The sequence below is a fragment of the Aythya ferina genome (assembly GCF_964211825.1).
Source record: "Aythya ferina genome assembly, chromosome: 4".
In the NCBI taxonomy this organism is placed as follows: Eukaryota; Metazoa; Chordata; class Aves; order Anseriformes; family Anatidae; genus Aythya; species Aythya ferina.
In genome coordinates this window covers 24340651-24360541 of record NC_140300.1, presented here as the reverse complement: position 1 = coordinate 24360541, position 19891 = coordinate 24340651, and the positions used below count along the sequence as shown (strand labels likewise).

At 42.9% G+C, this 19891-nt stretch overlaps 1 protein-coding gene across 3 annotated transcripts in view; it reads left to right on the top strand.

The window, feature by feature from the left end:
- Positions 1 to 4770: 4770 nt before the first annotated feature.
- PDS5A (PDS5 cohesin associated factor A) overlaps positions 4771 to 19891 on the top strand; it is a 79344-nt gene continuing 64223 nt past the window's right edge. Inside the window, exons 1-2 of one of the 3 annotated variants that reach the window (XM_084518401.1) lie at positions 4771 to 5023; positions 5799 to 5969. In XM_084518401.1, coding sequence (XP_084374527.1) covers positions 4997 to 5023; positions 5799 to 5969 — 198 coding nt within the window. In that variant the 5' untranslated portion in view covers positions 4771 to 4996. Of the gene's footprint in view, positions 5024 to 5420; positions 5553 to 5798; positions 5970 to 19891 lie in introns of those variants that run through there. The other 2 variants (XM_084518403.1, XM_084518402.1) reach the window with 2 other exon arrangements.

Below are 19891 nucleotides of genomic sequence, written 5' to 3'. Positions count from 1 at the left end.
ATACTAGAGCTGAAAGCAAGTAATGATGTTTTGTTTCCTCTTGACCTATTTGTTGCCTAAAAAATACAACAGTGAAGGACCACACTCCACCTTTGCAGAGAGGTTCTGCCAAGCAGGACTTTTCAAGAGCATAGCTATTATTAGGAAGACAAGTGCTTTGCTAACCCACTAGATAGAATTTCTTACTTGTTTGCCCAGCTGACTGACAGATATGACTTACTCTGCAGTTTGTGATACACTGCAGTGTCTTGATACGACTTCTTCGTTCTTGATCACTTGTACTATCTGTGCTTACTGTACTAACAAAGACCTGAGGACAACCATTAAGTGCATGTTACTTAATTTAACATGAGCTAAGGGATTCCCTGGGTTTAAAGTTATCACTCCATGCTCTCTTCTGTTTCACTTGAAAGCTGTTTTGTTCTGAGAATCTTGTGCTGCATTATTTCCCCTACCAGAAAAAAACATTCCTCTTTTCCTGCTGCTTTCCTTTAACCTCTCCTGACATGGCAGAGAAAGAAGTGGAACAAACTTGCCCCACAAGAGTGCACAGCACCCTTTGTTTTAGTCTGTTTATAAATTCCACTTGCAACGGTAGATTAAATATATTAATAAACTTAAAAAAAAAAAAAAAAAAAAAAAGATTGGATTAAATATACTTCAAAGAAAATAACAGGATTAAAAGTAAATAAATTTCAATAGAAATTTGGCCAGGTAGGAACTCAATACAGACTAAAGGACTCAGTACAGACTAAAGGACTGGGTCTTATTATTAGTCAGAGCCATCCATTAAACCCCAACTGATCATGTGAACCTGGCTACAGCTGTAAAAGCAGCAGAGTCCAAGTCAGATCTCAGCTGCACGCTGAAATTAGAAAGGTGAAGGTCAAATAAGCAAAGGCAACAAACCAGACACTAGCGGCTGCAGTCATGTCTGCAAGCAGATTTCAGGTCTCTTCGTTCAGACTACGAGCACCACAGGTCAGATGATGTGCAGCTTCTGTGTTTGCACATTTGGAAAACTTGATGCGTGCATTCCTGCTAATTGGCAGTTAAGGGTTCATTCATACCTCCCTTAATTGGGTCTGATATCAGAACCGCACGTTTTGTTTTAGCCCTTTAGAATTTCAAATGGTGCAGAAGTGTGTATCCCGCTGCTTCCCTTCTGCCTCTGCTGCGGAGAGATGAGAGACGGGCCACTGCCTAATCAGCCCATGATTACAGAATTTGCACCTACTCCTCTCTCAACAACTTAGCTGATCATGATTTGTCTAAGACTCATTCAAAACAGCATATATCTGACTAACAGCATCTAAATTAATAGCTACCCTAAGAGCCCTCTGACAGTTTTACACCAGCACGCTGGCAAAATACTCCTGCTGTGGACTCAGGGTACATCAGTGAGGTTGTGCTTTGTACTGATACCAGAAACTACAGGCAGAGAGGAGGAGCAAATCCTACCAGGAATGGAATTATCCACCAGTAGAGCTGCATCCACATTTAATAGCTCAGGACTCCAGCAACATTGGTGCTGGGGAGTGGCCAGACTTTTCATACTGCTGGCTAATCGTGTCTGTGAAAGCAGAAATCTACTGTAAACCTCTCCTTGAATACTTAGATTTCTACTGATGTGTCTGGGGATTTTTTTCTCTGGTATACTCCAGAAACAAAACCCTGAGAATTAAGAATCTTCAAACATTATTCCATAGTAATTACTAACTTCGCTTTTTATCTGAAGTCTTCAAGAAGGTGCAGAGATCTTGGTCCACGCAACCAAGAGCACTCCAGTGCACGGCTTCATGAACAGCTTGCTCAAGATGAAATAAAATTTTAACTGAATGAGCCAACCTTAGCTGGCACTTTGAAGTGAAATCTATTAACTGTCACATCTAACTACGTATTAGTTATAGTGTATGTTTATCTTATAATACAAGAGTTTATCTTATCCTTCAGTGGAAAATAAAAATGACGAGAAGTGCACGCTAAAGCTCTGCACTGTGTTTGTTCTTAACTTAGACTAAAAGCAAGCTGTGGGACAGCAGCCCTCTCCCCTTTCATTTTTTTTTCCTTACTTCATGACCTGCTGTACAAAGGTTTCTAGGTAAAGATGAGTCAGTTTGTGAAACACTCGTAACTACAAGATCACAAGAAAATGTTATTATACCAGCTCATATTAACAGTTTACATAAAACACCACTTTTCAAGGATACAACAATACTTAAACATTTAAAAACAGAAACTTCACAGATTATAGTGAAATTTCTAGAATATGACACCTATGTGACTTCAGTTCTGCCCAACAAAGTCTGTTTAGCATCTTCTTGGCTTCATATTTAGGTCATAAAAAAAAATCCAATAAAGGTTCACTTCACTTTTATTTCCCGTACCATTTTTACTTACTAACTTCCATTCTCTCTTTTTCTATTTAAATTGAAGACAGCTCATATAGGTTTTTGATATATACTTTTCCTTTTTAGTAACAGAATAATCTTTTAGGATTTGTCTCTGATTTATTGTGTTAATTCAAAACATATTAAAAATGAGGAATCTACATCAAATGAAGTGCTCGTATTAGTCATTTGAATCGGGAAGCAAAGTACCTAATGTAAGAATTGTAAAGATAAAGAAAAAAACAAGTTCCTTAAAAGTATAATAGTTCCGACAATATGCATTTTCATATGTTACTGATGACAACTAAGGGTTGACAGGTAGTCTGAGTACTTCAGCTCTAAGGCAAATCTAATCTAAATGGCCACTGTAATTTGAAGTTGGCTTTTTATTATTAATTATTCTTTTCAATCAGTAAAACTTCCTTAAAACTGAATCCTGTATCTCCCTCCCATGGTCACCTTTCTATTGTGAGTGCCCCAATTCACTGATCCTTAAGCCTGGCGACAATCCCTTTTTTTCTAACCTTGGACTTACAACCAGATCTAAACCCTTTGCCTGGCATCATTCTAGATTCCCAAATCAGCATCTGGGATCCGCTGTGTATTTCTGGCAACTCTCAGCCGTTTCCACTATCACGCTTCTGAGCTGGTTTCACATAGGCTACGGACACTCCAGGCTTTCCATTTAACTCCTCCAGGACAACACTGCAAGCAAACAGGGAATACAGGTATAGAAAAGAGAATTCCTACCCACACGTTATTACGCCTGAAGTACCTGAGGGCTCCTCAGTCTTCATTTTCCTCCCAGCTCTTGTAAACCTGGACACAGACATCCCTCCCACGAGCTGCAGGGCTCATCCCTCCTGAGGGCCAGGCCAGCACCACTGCTGCACATAGTTCCTGTACACTCAGCCAGCTCCTTGTCCCCTTTGGCCACACTGACCCCAGCTGTCTTCCTCACATTGCCTCTGCAGAAAATACACTAGAGGTGTTCAAAAGTGAGAACAATGATACTTTCAGCCAGTTCAATTAGCCAAAACGTTGGAGACAGGGCAAGCAGCTGGATAAGTACTTGTGTCTGTACGCGGACACGTATTACCTGAACTGCAGATTCAAAATGGACAGATACATCCTACTTTGCTACTGACCTTCTTTCCAGACATATTCCATCTCTTGGAAAGATTAAAGAATATTACATTACAGAGCCATTTCACAGGGAAAGCCTTCCTGAGGTTACTGGCAAGGGCCCCTTCGATCTGCACCTTCAAGTTCCTGCTGAAGATTTATAAGGAAACCAATGTTTGAGATGCTCATCTGCCAACAGCAAGGTCAAAAAATGTAGATGTCGATATGTAGATGTGGATCTATCCCCAATCTGTTTGAGGAAGGGCTATTTACCTGCCTTCACGCTGTTGGTGCCATCGTGCACAATTTACCACAAATTTTATGATATATCACACCAGCTGGGCCTCAACACCATCACCGGGGGAAGAAATAAAAGCTGAAAGGGAAACACAGGGTTGAGCAGCGCCCACAAAACGCCACAGAAACTGCCAACAGCACCACACACCTTGGTGTGGGGAGCACGTGCTGTGGGGACAAACATGTCCCAGTCCCCTCTGCATCCCCCAGTCCTCACACACACATCGCATGACAAAGGAGGAGACCCCTGAGGGTCGGGGCTCGGCTGGAGGACAGCCCTGAGGGCTTTGGGGAACCCTGAGGGGCTGGGGGCAGCCCTTAGGGGCCGGGGTTAACCCTGATGGTCTGGGGGAAGCCCTGAGGACTTCAGGGAGCCCTGAGGAGCCAGGGGCAGCCCTGAGAGACTGCGGGGAGTGCTGAGAGACTGCAGGGAGCCCTGAGGGGCTGCGGGGAGCCCTGAGGGGCTGGGGGCAGCCTTGAGGTACTGAGATTAACCCTGAGGGGTTGGGAGTAGCCTTGGGGTACTGAGATTAACTCTGAGGAGCTGGGGGCAGCCCTGAGGACTTCAGGGAGCCCTGAAGAGCCAGGGACAGCCCTGAGAGACTGCGGGGAGCCCTGAGGGGCCGCAGCCAGCCCCGAGGGGCCAGGGGGAGCCCAGAGGGGCCGCTCCGGGGCTTTTGGCGCCAAGCGTGAGGCAGCGCTGCGGCGGCCGTGCCCGGTACTGCCCGGTACTGCCCCGCCGCCGCCCTGCGGGAGGCTCTGCGGGGGGACGCCGCTCTCTGGCCGGTTCCCCCCCGCTGCCCTGCGGCCGGGGCCGTGCCGGGCCGGGTTCGGGGAAGGGGGGGATCCCTTCTGGGCGGCGGGAGGAGGGAGGGGAGGCCGGGGGAGGGGGCGGCGCGGAGCCTCCTCCCGGCTGCCCTTCCCCGGCCGGTCGGAGAGCGGCACTGTGGCCCCGCGGCGCACGCTCCGCCGGAGCCTCCCCGTCTCCCCCTGCCTCCTCCGCCGCCAGCAGCAGCAGCAGCGAGCAGCTCCCCCTCCCCCGTTCCCCGAGCAGGAGCCGCCGCACCGCGGAGCAGGGAGGGAGGCGGCGAGGAGCGCAGGGCAGCGGCCGGCGGCGGGGGGGCGGCGGCGGCGGCGGGGCGAGGAGAGGAGAGGAGAGGAGCAGCCGGCGCGGAGCCTGCTCAATGCTGCACCTTCCGGAGCTGCATGAGGTAAAGGCGGCTCCGCGTCCCGCTCCCCTCCTTCCTCCCCCTCCTCCTCCTCCTCCGAGGGGGGCCGGGGGTGCGCGGGGCCGGGCCCGGGGGGGGCTCTTTGTGGGCCCCGCTGGGGTGAGGGGCGGCGGCGGGGCGGCGAGGAGGGGCCGGGGGGCCGGGGGGGGCGGCCGTGAAGTTGCGGGAACAAACGGAAAGTGGGCAGCGGCCTGGCCCCCTGCCCGGGGGGGGCCCTGGGGCTCGGGGGGGGCCGCCGGGGGGGTTTTGTTTGCGATCGCCGCCGCCTCCCTGCCTCCCTCCCCGCCTCCCTCCCCCTCCGCCGTTGGTTTCTCTGCCTCCTGATAGTTTTGAGGCCTAAGCGCTTAGGCCTCGGCTCCCGGCGGCGGGGGGCCGGCTCCGGAGCCCCCCCTGACGGGGCCGGGGCCGGTTCCCCCCCGCTCCCCTCCCTCCGGGGCTCGCGGCGGGGCCCCGGGGCCGGGGCATCCTCGGATGGGGGCCGAAATTTCATTGTAAAAGCCTCGGCTCCGAAGTGAGAGCGTCGGGCTGGAGCAGCCCCGCGATGAAAGGAGGCGGCGGGGGGGAGCCGAGGGGCCGGGGCGGCGGGGGGAGGCGGCGGCCCGGCCCCGGCGCTGCCCGGCCCGGCGGGGGGAGGCGGCGGGGGGCTCGGCCGGCGCGGCGGGGAGCGGGGCCTTGTGCGAATTGAGGGTTAGAAATGGGAAAAAGAGGGTTAGAAAGTCGTGCCCATTCCGCTGAACTTTTGTTTTCTGACCGATAGAGGCCGGTAGAGGACTGCGCGGAGGGAAAGTTTCTGAGCGGCGGCGCCAGGATGGACTTCCCTGCTACCCAGCCGAAACCTGCCGCCGACGGTAAAATCATCTACTACCCGCCCGGGGTGAAGGAGATCACGGACAAGATCACCAACGATGAGGTGGTGAAACGGTTAAAGGTGAGCCAGCCCGACCCCTCTGCCCCGCCACGCTCTCTTCTCGAAGGAAACGTTTCCTCACGGGAGAGGAGGGCAGCCAGGGGGATCTTGTGGTGGCTGAAATGTCCGCTCCTTGCCTGCAGACCCTCACAGCAGTGCTGCTCCCTTGCTTCTCCTTAAAGAGGAGAAATCCTTTTATTTTTTTTTGTAATTTGTGACTGTATCCCTGTGTTCGCTCAAAGCTGGAGTCGATGCGGCTAATTTGTGCATGAAATACATCCGTGGTGCTGGAGACAGGTCTGAAGCAAAATCCTAAGTAACAATTTCAGGATATATTACCAAAAATACTCGCTGTCAAGCTAGAAGGTGTCTGTGGGTTCCGGCAGAGCAAGATGCAGTGGGGTGGGGGAGACAACTCGATCCAGTGTAGGGTGTTATGGACCAAAAAGCTAGCACTGTTTACAGACAGCAAAGGTGAATTTCTGGAGTTTGTAGGTAGAATTTTGAAATTGTTTCATGTGTAAAAATGCCTCAGATTCTGCAATTTGATTCAACTTGTGTGTGTCTTTCCTATTCAGTATAACTGGTGCTTGGCAAAGTTGCTAAATTTTCATAAACAAAAGGGATTGTTATAAAAGCATTTTTTCTGCTTGTTTGACATCATCCTGGGGGACTGTGAGGCTTACCTCTGTTTTTAATTTTTTTAATCTGATTTTCCATTAGAAACATGAAATATTATGATACAATCGTATTATTTCTTAACTCTGTGCTGAAGATTGATCAACACTTAACTTTATTCTCTAATATTGGCACAGCTCATTTGCTAACGCCATGGTCTTTGGACCAGAAAGTTGTCGTAACCTGGGATTTGGTCCTGTGCCCAGGGTGGAGATGTAGTAATGATTTTTCTGAGATCAGAAATATTCTCTCATATGATGATGTGTTTCCCATCACAACTGTAACCCCACAAAGATTGAAAAATAGAAATTGTGGTCTTGGCTAGTCACTGAGTACCCTGAAATATGCCTTAACTATAAATGTAGAGAGACGATAAGCTTTGTCTGATGCTGTCTCAAAGCAGTGAGGTGTATGCCAGTTGTTACTTGGAAAATGAGCCGTGCTGTCCAATTGTAGTTTTGAAAATTGTCTGTTGAACGCAGGAGTCTAACCTGGTATTTTCAGAGCTGCAGTGGAATATTGCCAGTTACAGGAGAAGGACCTAGAGCTTTGTTTGGACAGAGACCTTGAATCAAAGTTTGTGTGGAAGGGGGAGGAGCGCAGTTTTGAGACTAAATGACTCTTTTATTTTGTCCCAGTTGGAGAACTTGTAATGGTGGGCCATGCCATCCGAGATAACAGAAACAATAGCATCTCAAAGTCATACGTATGCGTTTCACAGAATTCATACGTTTGTGTGTTGGATGTAACATACAGGTTAAGAAAAGATTTTTATTTCCTGTCATTTTTTAATTAAGTGCTGGTAAGGAATTCAGATGACCTCAGAACTGTAGACTAACCTTAAATGGGAGCAAGTACTTTGCAAGTGGCCCCACTGTCACTGAAGCAACAGAGAAAGATTTTTCTTATATTAGTGCTGCTTAATCTTAGCTTGAGGATTTTTTTTTTTTTATCAGATGTTCACTTTACTGAATCATCAAGAGGATTGAAAGTACTAGTGCTGTGTTTCAGAACTAAACCAACAAATGCTGTTGCTCTTCATTTTTGCATAGACATGTATAATCCTTGAGTGAGAAATCCATGCTTCTTTACATCAGCTTCATTTATAGAAAAAAGTCACACTGGCACATGGAATATTATTATGATGGAGTACTTGAGATGGAAATGCTTGAAAAAGTTTTGTTCAATATAAAGATAGCTCTCCAGAGCTTTAAATGTGAGAATGATAAAAGCCAGCTTTAGCACGATGTACAAATTCAGGCATGTTTTGATCCCTGCAACTATTTTTTTCTCCTTTTCCTTGGCCATATATGACCTAAAGATGCTCTGTGTGTCCTTTTTTAGAAGATGCATATGCAACTTGGTGTTTTGACGACCAGTCTTTGGGTCAGTTCATGCAAATTTTTGTTCTCTAACTTAACAAATTCATGGTCAACCTAATTGGTTACAAATTTGTGTCTGTATTAGCAACTTTCCTGATATCACATCTGTATTTTTGTGTCCAGACCTCTTCTCGTAATGAAGGGTTTTCTTATTATTGGAACTTGAGACATTCTGGGCACCTGTCCCAGAGTGCCTGAGCAGCAGCTTTTGTGCCAAGGAGTTTTTAAAAGAATGTTTTTCTATCCTTTCCCTCCTTCTGCTTGGGGTTGTGGGTAATAAAAATGTAGGCCAGATTCATTTACGGTGTTTTGATACATCTGTATGATAACATTAGCGCTGTCCCAAAAATGGAAGTATTGAGAATTTGGAAATCAGCATGTACCTTCTGAGTGATGCAGAAAGGAAAAGCCTCTGAATTGCATATGTATGTTGAATGGAACACCAGGACTTCAGGTACTTAATGGTGTCTAAGTGTTTTTTTTTTTTTGGTGTGTTAGGTTACACTGATGGGTCAGTGCCTTCCTGGAGTGAGGCAGTATGCGATGTATTATTTCAGGTATTAAAGAAGTGATTTTAACTGTATCGTGTGATGGCTGTGGACAAGTGTCCATTTCATGGATCCAATTAAGTTTAAGCCAAGTAGGCAGCTGGCAAGTAGCCGTGTCAAAACTTACTGCTGCATACTTCTGGTGTAAAATGAGTTTTTTTTAGGCTAATGTTCAGCTTTACAATGCATCAGTTCATTAGATAGCAATTGGTTTCAGTGCTGTAAATAAAATGTTTGTCGATTTAGTAAGGTTTGTGGTGAGAAACAGTATTTTTTTACTTAACTGAGCAATACAAATGGAAAACAACAAACATTCAGTCCCCATAGTCATTCTTCAGGTCTAAAATCAGACCAGCAATTAAATACAAACTCAGAACAATTGTGCTCTCGGTATTATATTTTTTCCTTTAAGATAGTTGAAGGAAGTTTTAGAAACTCACTGTCCGCTGTCCCGCAAAGCTTCTTTACAACTCAAAAATTGTAATGATTGAAAATTTTCAAAATTGGATTTATTTTACTGCCTTGTCAAACTTCAGACTTGCATATTGTTGCCAGTAAAATACCAAATTTCAGATGTACTTTTTTTGGTTACAAGATAATATTTTGATGTAGTTCATATATATCAACGTCATCGTTGTGAGCAAGATTAAGGTAGTATACCTGATTGTCATGTAGACTTAAAATAGCTCTCTCAATCCAAAATGTAGAGTTTCTCAGAGACTGACTTTCTCGGAGCCTTTGTAGGCGAAGCAAGAGCTGCCACTGAAAGATGCAGCTCTCTGCTGCGTGTCTCCTGCCTCTGTTCTCTACTCCCTTTGCAAGCATTTTGTTTTGCCGCATGGTAAAACTGATGGGTGAACAGATTTGGGTTAAAACCTAGGAGAAAAAAATCTGTGTTAATTTTAGCCTGAATCATTTTCTTGCCTGTATTTTTTTTTTTTTTTTTTTTTTTTTGCAAGAGCTCACAAATGGCTGTGCTGGCACTGGGGAGAAGGCAACTTCTTTTTTTGTGGCAGTCCTTCCTTAGAGTGTTGAAGAAACTCCAGAGTCAGTTTTGAATGTGTAAGTTTGCAAAGGCTGTATTTTGAGATACTTATGCAGAAACTATACAGAAGTCCCCATTTTTATCTTGCATGTTACTTTTTTTCAGTACAAGAAATAATGTGTGACAATGAGTTCCAGTATAGATTTGTATCAATAACGATGCAGTTTGATAAAGTGTGTGACAGATCTGTAGGAAAAAAGGAAAGTATTTACAGTGGAGTGCTTGGTTTTACATATACATATCAGTATAAGCAATGCTAACTCATAAAATATGTAAAAATCACATTTAGTCAGACACTAAAGATACAGAAGCGCAAACAAAAGTTTCTGAAACCTTCCAAATGAGTCGATTCATAGTTTTGTTTCAGGGTAGAGATTTCTAACAAAGCTTTAAGGCAGTATTAAAAAAGTTTTTGTGAAATTCAGAGTTCTGTTGGTCAGAAATGATCAAGGGTGATGCATTTCTTTGTCATAGCTGCGGATAGCATTCTGTTTAGTGCAGTTGTTTTTATTTTTTTGGGGGGGGTGCTCTTCCTGCGGTGTTGCAGCCAGTCCCATGGTCTTGTTGCTTTTCCCATGGTGACGTTTTGCCAAGGTATTTTCAGCGAATGCTTCTTTTTATTCCACCCCTCCAAATCTCCCCCTGCTGCCCCACCCCAAGGCCTAGCTTGCGATCCGCTGGAGCAGTCAGCACTCCTAGCTCGCCTTGAAGTCTTCCTTATCTCATCCCATGACATTTTAAAGCTATTGGGTTTGAGCCAGGGTGGAAGGAGCGCTCTCCATCCTGCCCATTGTCTTTCCGGGTGTTCCTCTGGTTGTTAGGAGCTGGCCTCTTGTGGCTGAGCCTGGTGTGTTCGTATCTTTGGGAGATTATCACTGGAAACAGTTAATGCTTATAATTTCTTATGCACAGATAATTTTTAGGCATCTGTTACAGAATTTTCAAATTGAGAAAGGTTGCTGTTTTGCTATTTACGTGTTCTGGAGTAGGCTGTGGAGGTGTGTGAGAGGGGAAAATACCACGGTGCTGTGTACTCGCCTGATATTTCTGCATATGGCCGTTCTTCTAACTTCACTACACAAGCCTAAAGGACCTTTGATCTGCTCTGGCTATGCTTATGTAGTTATTTTGATGGAAACTTTAAAAAATATAAATTAGAGAAGAAATTCTATTTAACATTGTGTTTGAGAGGGGAAAAGTATCCATCTTGTACATTGGATTATATTTATTAATGTATTAATAAACTGCTGATAAGAGATGATGGGTATTTTCATGGCTGAGACCTCTGACTTGCATGTACATGTGTGCTTAAATTTAAGAAAGATAAGTAGTTTTGTGGAGGTCGTATTGCCAGGTTACAGAAACGATCCACAGATAATTATTCTAACACTTCTTAAACTTCCATTAATTGTATTTAACTGCAGACTGCAGTTTGCAGTGTTCTTGAGCTATTGCTGGCCACAGAAGCCTAAAGCCAAATTTCTAATTTGAATTTGCTCGTAGTTTAATCTTTTTAATTAGTTTGACTCTTGTAACAATCAAGTTTTTCATTAACTAGGACAGGCCACTAGTCAGAGAAGAAGAAATCTTGTTCTGATTTTTTTTTTTTGCTAATGGAGTGTTAGCTGTTTGCTTTGTAAATGCCCCAATTTTATCAATCCTTGGAGAAATAGACCGTGGAGGTTCACCCAGATGTTACTTTTTATTTTAAGCTGGTTGATGATGAGACCTTTTGTTTTTTGTTTTTTTAATCTGGTAATTTTCTTTTGTTATAAGTACTTCGGTAATTAATGGTAACTTCACGTTCGCGATATTCTTCTAACGGTGTCGTGGCAACAAAAAGCAAAATACATTACGAAAGAAGCAGCCCCAGTTGGAGAGGGGAAAAAAACAAAGTTTGCCGAATGAGACGTGCTCACTTGTGATGACAGACCACTGAAACGGAGAGACTGGGTCAGAAGTCCTCGTGTCCTTGTTTGTTCCGCTCAAAACCTTGAAGAATTCTCCAGCTTTATTGTGCTTCGTGCTTTTTGGTGAGGTGAAGGCAGGATGGGAACCCTGGCTTAAAAGGTGGGGAAGGGAAGAGCTGCTGGGGAGGGAGTCAAGCTGGCTTCGTATGCCTGATGTGGCACATCCCGTTCAGAACACAGGTTCCTTGGATTTCAGTTACAATTATTGAATGCTTTGCACTTCTTTAAAGCAGGCCTCCTCGTTTCTGCTTAGGAACCCAGAAAATAGTAGTTTTTTTTTTCCTAGGAAAAGTTTTATAGGTTGTTTAACAGGCATCATACAGAAACTTCGTAAGGGGTGATGGGATAGCATACAATAGTCTTCAGGCTCAAATGTTTTGACACGTGGCACAAAATGCTGCTTTCCTGCCTTGTTTTCCTTCAGTTATGGTCTTCCAGCTTCAATAAATAAGAAAAGTGGCTGCTGGGCAATAAGCTCCTCTTGTAAACAACCTTGATTAACTACAGAGTAAGTCCTTTCTGTGGACTGTAAGAAGCAATGGCTTCTAACTTTGGGGCTTTTTTTTTTTAATGCACGTAATCAGTTGGCAAATACCATATTAACGTTAGGATTGAGGAGCTCGAACAGAGGTTTGATAAGCGTGGGTTTGTTTACCTTGGAAAAGAGCTGAATTGTATTAAAAGCATACAAAATGACAGATAGTAAATGACAAATTTCTGGTTCCTTACCACCCCCCATGAAAAAAACAGATCATTAACTGAAATTGAACATAAAAACTGTTGAAGGTTAGCTATTTCTCAGGCTCGTCCTGGAAGACTGTGGCAAAGCAGAGCTGAACTTAGGCTGTGGTTTGTACAAGAAGCATGCTTTAATCATGTAAATCACTTACTTTAGGTGGGTGTGCCTGGCAGTATGTATTTTTATGGTATAATGTGGGAGACTCCTGGTGTATTCAAATATTTTAAACAAAGTTTGGTTATAAAATCCTTGACATATCCCTGCATTCCTATGAGGGGGTTGTATGCATAAGTTTGCAAAACAGCAGTAGACTTTTTTTTTTTTAAGCTGACTTTTAGCTGTGCTCAAAGTCTCATAAATGGAGTGTTAATTTTTCTTTCACTTCATAGCACTGGTGTGAGATTATCCCTTGGTTTGCAGACAGCAGTGTGGAGATGACTGATAGGCAACGAAATAGAATATCAACTGAGGTTACTTGTATTCCTTGTTTGCTTGAATCAATTCCTATTATTTTGTCTGCTTAATGCCTATGTGAGTCTTCTGCTACCAAAAAGGGAAAAAAAAAAGCCAACCCAGATCATTAGTTCACAGGATATACGCAGGATATATTAGAGACATTTTAGTTCTTAAAGAAACCAAACTTCTGTCTAGATCCCAATGCACGTTAAACATTCTTCACATATGAAGCTCTTCCAGACTGTAATATCTTCTTAATCACCATTGTTACCTAGAAATCTAAACCACATGCTTATTATTGGTGTCACTCGGAGCAGTGCACGTTTGCTGACTCTGCAGCTGCAGTAAACTAATGAACTGTATTCCCACTGCTGTGCTGACATCAGAATTTGGCTATTGCAAAGATGTCTTAAGCATGAGGAAGTGCTGTTAAGGGTAAAGAAGGATGGAAGGGGTGCAACGTGTGCTCCTGCACAGAAATGAAGGTTGAAAATTTTGTGCTACCTAGATTGCATGGCATATCCTAAATATTTTATTAATGTGAGACAGATGTATGTACATACCTGATGGAGCTGATTTTTATTATCTTGTCGTAGAAATTAACAGCTATCTCCAGGAAATTTGTCAAAACTTATCAAACTGATGAAGCAGTAAAGAAATGTTGTACTGGCAAAATACATTCATAAGCATTAAAAAGTTTGTGTGCCTTTTCTATTTAAAAATTCCCTTTTTTTAATTGATACATAGAAGGAGAAACATTTAAGGACAACACTTTAAAAGGAGTCTGCAGTAATCAAATATTTCTGGAGTCTTTTGAAGACCATTGAAATGAGCCAACTTGAAACTTTTACTTACTGTGAAAATCTTACTAGTTTTAAGTGCCTGAGAATTAGTCTCTCACAAGTTGAAAAAGATGAAAGTAAATAGTTGATTTTGGGAAGTGTTTAATATAAAGAAGAATTATAGTTTGAGCATTGTGATTATCTGATTATTCCAGAAGTTTGGAATAAATTGCTTAAAAAACAAACAAAACAAAAACACAACCCCTTGTGTTGCCTTTTTAATGGAAGGAAAATGCTGTTGGTTTTTTCCCCTTAAAAGTTTGATTTTGCCTTCAGGTAGATAGTGGTCAAAACAGGGTAAGTCCTGTTTTATATTTTTGTTCTAACCGTTGTCTTCTGTTCCTGCTTGAAAATAGAGGCATGTACTTAATTATCCAAAATGCAGTAATACTTCTCCATAATAAATTCATTATTGAAGCTTAAAGAAACCATAGTTATAATTTAGTAGGGAATTTATTTAAAGTTAGATTTTGAGGAGTATGAAAATTGTTCTCTTCTTGTGATTTAAAAGAATGAAACCCAATACTCAGTCCTTTAACTCTAAATAACTGTGGGCTTTTGTCCTAGTTCATTAGAAAGGATGTAACTTTTTAAAAAAATCTTTGTTTACTTGAAGAGCCAAAGAGGAATCATTTAGAAATTATGCCCTTTGTTCTCACAGTGTCGCAATGTATTGTAGTTGAAGTGAAAGGAAATTTTACTTCTTAAACTATTCCAGTAATAAGAATGAGATAAAGTAGACTCTTCTTACTTCTGATGGCAGAAACAGAATTCAGCATTCTGGGAAGAGGTAGAAGAGGTAGGTATAGTTCATTTATTTATTTATTTATTTTCTTTGACAGGTGGTTCTTTCTCAGCAATGAATTGCTGCAGAGTTAACATTCAATTGCTTAAAAACCAAAGCAAAAGAAAAAGCAAGAAAATTTTAAAGATTTTTGCTAAAAATACATTTATTTAAATACCTTATTCAGTCATCTTTTGTAAATGTAGATGATATGTGTCACTATTTCTGGAAAACTTTGAATACAGCTCTTCTCCAAAGCTCCCACTTCTGCTATCGACAGGAAAATTCTAGTGGCAAGAAGAGAAGAACTATTTTTGCCTGTGTGAAGTCAGTAAATGAGGGTCTAGGAGTTGCATTTGTGAGCTGTTAGTGACATTTTTTCTTAGAAAGCATGTATAGAATATGAAAGTAGGCATAACTCTGTAGCCTAAGGGAAACTGGGAAATCTGGAAATAAGCTTTCAGTTTTGTTCCAGTTGCAACGGGTAGTCCAGACTGCTGGTAAGTCATTAGAATTTTGCTTTAGGAAATAGGAGGTTTCACCAAATACTAAAACTATGTCTTTGTAGAATTTATACACGTGGTATGCATTCTGCTACATCTGAAACAAGTCAGTTGAAATCTTAATATTTAGGGTTTTTTTTTAAAATCTCTCTGAACTGGGAGTGAAAACCAATTTAAAGTCTGTTTCTAAACCTGGGGGAGGTGGGGGCAGCATGTAACATTTTCCAAAGTTACTCTTTCACTCCCAGCCGTTGTTTCCCTATAAAGATTAAAACACCTTCAGCCAGATTACAAAGAATGGCTGCACTTGAATTTTCTTTCATTCTGACATCTTTACCTATTGATCAGAGTTTTGGTTCTTCCCTGGAGCCTTCTGGTCTGCTTTGGAGTTGTTACACAGATGAAGCTGTATTCATGTTCTCCAGGACTCCACTACAGTTCCTCTAGCAGCGAAGCTGATTTGAGAGACTTCTTCGAAGACTCTTACACTGGTTCTCCTCCTGAGAAATTGTGCAGTGGAACTGCACCCTAATGCACACTGAATTCTTCTGAGTCATTCCTACTTGGGCCCATGTGTGGGCTGAGATGCATATGAAAGTTCCTGCATGCTAAGTGATTTAATGCCTATCAGCATTATTGTTAAAAGGCTGCGTCATGTCATATCCACATAAAATTGATTTTATATTCGGCTGATCACCTCCACTAAAATAATACTAATTGGTAGAATTTCTCAAGTATTTATTATTTTCCTGTCATTTTTCAACATCTTTGTTAATCATCTCAAAAAAAAAACCAAAACAAAAAACAAAACCAACAACAAAACCAGTTGGGGGCAAAAATAATTTCAGCAGGCAGGTGGAAAGGCAGGTGGGTAAATAATGACAGGTTAGCTCTGCAGAGAGCTGTGAGTCAGTTTGGTAATCTAAGGTGACCTGCATAGCGGGTATTTTAACATAGCCAAAAGCAAGTCAGTTTATCTAAAAATAAAAAATGCAAGTCCTCTTTACAGAGTGCCAAAGTTGTATGTGGAGACTTGTCATCCTGACGGTGCTGTACCTGACTATTTTGAGTGCTCTAAGGTGACAGTGCTACTGAAGGAAGCAGTTTTTCACCCTTGCAGCTGCTGCCACTGCTGTTGAGGGAATACCAATTCCAAGTCGTTTACCCTTGAGTCAGCTGCTCTCCCAAATTTGTAGAAACAAATCAAGCTTGTGACGAGAAAGAGGAGAAAGTGCAAAATAGAGGTATGTAGTGACTGGAGGAGGGGGCAGGGAAATGATCAAGTTGTAAAGCATGGAGTTGTTCCACCAGTAGCCAAAGGATTACCCTTAATCAAGGTGCCTCACCCTGCTGGAATGTGTGGAAGCACAACACCAAGGCAGCGCTTTGAGCCAGAGGAGCAGTCCTACTGGCTCGTGGGCCATCCTTTTCCGACCTGCCAGCCCACGTGTGTCTGTGGCCTGCAGGATACTGGGTCCTGGAACTGAGCCTATCCAAAACAGTACTTTTTTTTTTTCTTTCCAGGGTAGTTTTTATCTGGATCAACACGACTTGTGGTGCCCCCTCCTTGTGCTGGCAGAATCTGCGTGACAGTCGCGGGCTGGTAGAACTGTTACTTCCAGTGACAGCTTAATTTGGAACCCTGTTCGTTGCATTAGACCTTATTAGATCAACTTAAAGATATATTAAACTGCACCCTAGGATTGGACTGAAGCAGTTCCGCCCTCCCCTGCGGGGCGACCTTTGCCTCGTACTGACAGTAGCACGTTTACAGCCACGTAGTGAGCCGGTTCAGGAAGCAGATCTATCTGAAAAGTAACCTGGCCAAAAAAGCAGTGTTTCAGTAGTGCCACTCATCCATCACCCGAGTGCTGGCGGAGTGGAGGGATAGCACTGACAGATTCAGGTTGACTCGCGCTGCTGTGAAATTGCCCCCTAAGAAATTGTACAGCAACCCCCTCCCCTGCCAATTTGTTGAGACGAAATGAGGTATTGTCAATTTGTTGAGGCAAAATTGAAGTCTCTCATTTCAGAGAGCTGCACATATAAGTGCAGTGAGTGATGCGCTACCCTTCCCTGTCTGGAAAAGAAACCATGATAAGGAGAAGAATGTCGTTTGCTTAGAAACAATTTAAATCGCTGCTGTGCTTATATACAAATGTGTGAATCCCGCTGGTGCCAGTAATATTCAACTAAAGTGAATGTTTTGGAATCCACGATGATTTTTTTTGGCTGCTGTAATAGATCATATCATTCATGCTAACACACAATTGCTTTTAAAATAAATAGATTTTATATTGGAATTTGGAATCGGTGGGGTCATGTCTAGTGAGGGACCCTTACACTTCTCCTTTCTCTAGGGGTGCTTGTTTATTTATTTATTTATTTCCCGTTATAGTCTTTCTCATTTATACGAACAAAAGAAAAATTTGAGGCTTCAGTGTTTTTCAAGCCATCCTAAGCCCGAGTGGCTCCCAGTTCTGTACTACTGTTATGATCAGAAGATGTGGTCTTTGATGTTTAGACTGGTCTTTTCCTGTTCTGCAGTCCCAACTACTGAGTCCTGAGCTGTGACTTGATCTAGAGTAGGCGGTACAGGCCCGTGCTTGCAAACAGATTTGTCTTCATGCCAGCTCTCATTCTTTTTTTCCCCCTCCTAATGCCTGCTGGAATTGATTGTTCTTTAAACAAAGACTTGCACTAACTTACACATCATACAGAGAAATGAATCTTACTTGTAAATAATCATACTTTGGAAAAAAAAAAAAAAAAGGTACTACCCTGAAGATAAGCACCGTAAATAGCTTGTTTCTTTTCCCCCCAAGTATGAGCTGTTAGAGTACAAGTAGTAAATCTTTTCTGTGTCAACCCAAAGCTAACATTAGTAACACTCTGCTGGGCTCATAGCGCAGATAGACCACGAGTTTACTGTTGCACTGTACTGTACGGCTCTTCCCCCAGTATTCATAGAAAGTGAAAACACTTTTTAACATGTTAGGCATTTAACTTGTATTTCTTATGCTCTTCAGGGTCTGAAAAATATGCGAGCTAATTTATTAAGGTATGCTTGATTGGGTAAAAATCAGTCTGCTACTGAGAAGTGTTCAAGCATATATTTTTTTTATTCTTTGAAGTGACATTGTTTGCAAAGAGCTTGCACTCCTGTAGCATTGTATGCATTGAAGTTCTGTAGCTGCCAAACTTTAGCCAAAGTTAGAACTCAATTTTACCTGTTTTTCCATTCGTAATTTGTATATGGAAACTTTTATGAAAATAGCAGCATGAAAATGTTGCCAGGAACTGCAGGATAAAGTGGTACGGATAATTTTGATTATACAAATCCTCACTTTAAAATAATTTGATTTCCACTCATGTTATTGAGTGGGTTTGTGGCTTGTTCTTTTTAGTTGTTTCATTTCATATTATTATTAAAGCAAATCTTTCTTTGTAATCTTCAATTCAGAAAGCTGCACAAGGAATGAGCGCGTGGATCTGCCTTGCGTATATTCACCAGTTAGTAGTTGGGATTCCTGGGGTTCTGTCTGTTTTGTTTATAAGGAAATTCTGGAGACCTCGAATGAGTCTCGGTTCAAAATCTGTAACTAAATTCCATGTCTGATGGTATACGAAGAAGCTATGAGTCACTGATACCATTCGTGACCAAGGGATCAAATGTTCAGTGGCGTGGCCAACACACAGCGACTTGGATATGTTGGTTCTGGATGTTAATCCTGTTGCAGAGGGAAGCTAGATGAGATTCAGTACCAGTTTTAATACTGAAAACTGACTTCGCACAGTCTTAATTGGAACCAGAAAGCCTGCAAAACGGTCTTAGTGAAAATGAAGGGGAAAGTTGTTCTGATTTCCCTGGGCTTCTCTGGGATGGCCGACCAGGAGGTACTGCTCTCTTACGCAGGATGAGTGATAACTAGGCAGAAATCCACAACACTTGAGCTGAAAGAGAATATTTCAAATCTCAATACGTGACTCACAAGAACCAACTCTTGTCTGAAGTCTTTCTTTTGACAAGTAAAAGCAGATCCTAAGCAAATTCAGAGCAGATGCTGCGGGCTTGGTGTCAGCCGTGTACAGATGGCCCACAACCTGGGCTGTGTGCTGCCACCCGACTTACCCACTACGGATATAACCCTGCAGGTGAGCAGTCACAGCTCTGGCAAAAGACAAAAAGTTAAAGCTGAGCAAGGCAGCGGGTTCAGGTGGGCAGTAGGGTGTAGCTTTCTGCATCTTTTCGTGTCCTTTGCTGGATGTTTCCCTGTACTACTTGTTTCTTTTCTGTCCTTAATACAGGGCTGCTCTTAGCACTAGTGAGGAAAGTGCCAAGAGTCCTGTAGGGGAGTAACACCTCCTGGCCCGTCTACTTGGCAGGGAGTTTGAGCCCTCTCCTCGGTTTGGTTAATAGGCCTGCTCTCAACATCTGGCCTTGAGTTCTGTGATTAATCTCATCACGAATGTAGCTGTATTTGGGGAATAGCTAATAGAAATAATGAAACATTTTCCTCAATGTGACTTACTTGGGCCGCAACTTCTTGTCTCCCATAAAATTAATCATCGAACATTGCGTCTCAGCCCTTTTCCTGAAGGTGCTAAAGGATTTCTGCTCAATGCCCGAGTTTTAGGCACTGAAGATTATAGTTGATAGCTTTTGTTCCCTGATCATAAATCTCAGCCATCAGCATTTTTAGACTTTTAAATTAACTCCTGTAGCTATTAGAGACTGTTGCAAAACTCTGCGATCTGTAGGCCAAGGTGCACTTCTAATTCCTTCCTGTCATGCTACGCAGCTGCTCTGCAGAATGTTCTGACTTGGAGTTAAGCACAACGAAGCAGAATAAAACAAGACATGGCTGCGATTTTCTTTGTAGGGTGGGAAGGTGGGGAAACAAGCAGCAAGGTGCATCCCACAGTACCTGCTTAAACCATTGCAGGATGCTGCTGACCTGCGTGCTGTGATCATGAGCGTGATTAAAAAAGAAAT